Here is a 778-nt window from a genome sequence, read left to right on the forward strand (position 1 = left end):
AGAAGAGAGAGAGAGAGAGAGAGAGAGAGAGAGAGAGAGAGAGAGAGAGAGAGAGAGAGAGAGAGAGAGACCCCAATACCCGAAGGCGATTGGTCGCGGGAGGAGGGGCGGGCGTGAGAGCGGGTCCCGCGCGGGGCCTGCAGAAATCGCTGGCTCCGGCTGCCACCTAGCGGACGGGAGCCGAGCCCGGGAGGCGCACGCCCAGGTCCCTCCTCCCCTCCCTGCAGGCAGCCGGTGCTTTTTCTGCAAACGAAGATAGCACTTTGAAAATTCTTTCAATGGATTTTTTTCCTTGAAAGATCGTACTGGGGGAAAATGATACTTCTATTAGTTACATATTCTCCAATCGCACACTCGCACCCCCCTCATTTTGAGATCGCTCCCCTAGGCAGGCTCAGGCGGGCGCGGAGCGGCGCAGTGACAAAGCCGTGGCTGCCGCTTCGGAGGTGGGAGTCGCGCTCGCTCGCCCGCCCCTCGACTCCGGAGAGCGTAAAAGTTTGTCTCAGCCTCAGCATCCTGAGCTCCAACACGCCCTCAGGTAAAGGTGAGATGGGAGTAAATGGCCACGCTGAATTGACAGAGGTAGGGTTTACTTTTTAATATTCGTTCTCACTTTAAATCTCACCAGGGAGGGGTTTGGGAAGCGCTGGGTGTTTTGGGTGCATTTTGTGCTTCCTGGTCTCTCCAGCTTAAGTCCGGAATCGGCGACCACTTGGCGACGATTTAGAGCAGAATAAAGGCTTTCTCGTGCCTGCCCCCCCAGCCCCTCTAGCTCAAA

General features: G+C 56.7%; 1 protein-coding gene across 1 annotated transcript in view; it reads right to left on the reverse strand.

The window, feature by feature from the left end:
• The window catches only part of NR2F1 (nuclear receptor subfamily 2, group F, member 1), a 13,275-nt gene extending 12,906 nt beyond the window's left edge, over nt 1-369 (reverse strand). The window contains exons 1-2 of the mRNA XM_004678137.2: nt 353-369; nt 80-243 (exon numbers count right to left, since the gene is read on the reverse strand). Coding sequence (XP_004678194.2) covers nt 80-243; nt 353-369 — 181 coding nt within the window. The remainder of the gene's footprint in view (nt 1-79; nt 244-352) is intronic.
• Between the last annotated feature and the right edge of the window lie 409 nt (nt 370-778).

Source organism: Condylura cristata, unplaced genomic scaffold, assembly GCF_000260355.1.
Source record: "Condylura cristata isolate star-nosed mole 26May11 unplaced genomic scaffold, ConCri1.0 scaffold00007, whole genome shotgun sequence".
NCBI classification, from domain to species: domain Eukaryota; kingdom Metazoa; phylum Chordata; class Mammalia; order Eulipotyphla; family Talpidae; genus Condylura; species Condylura cristata.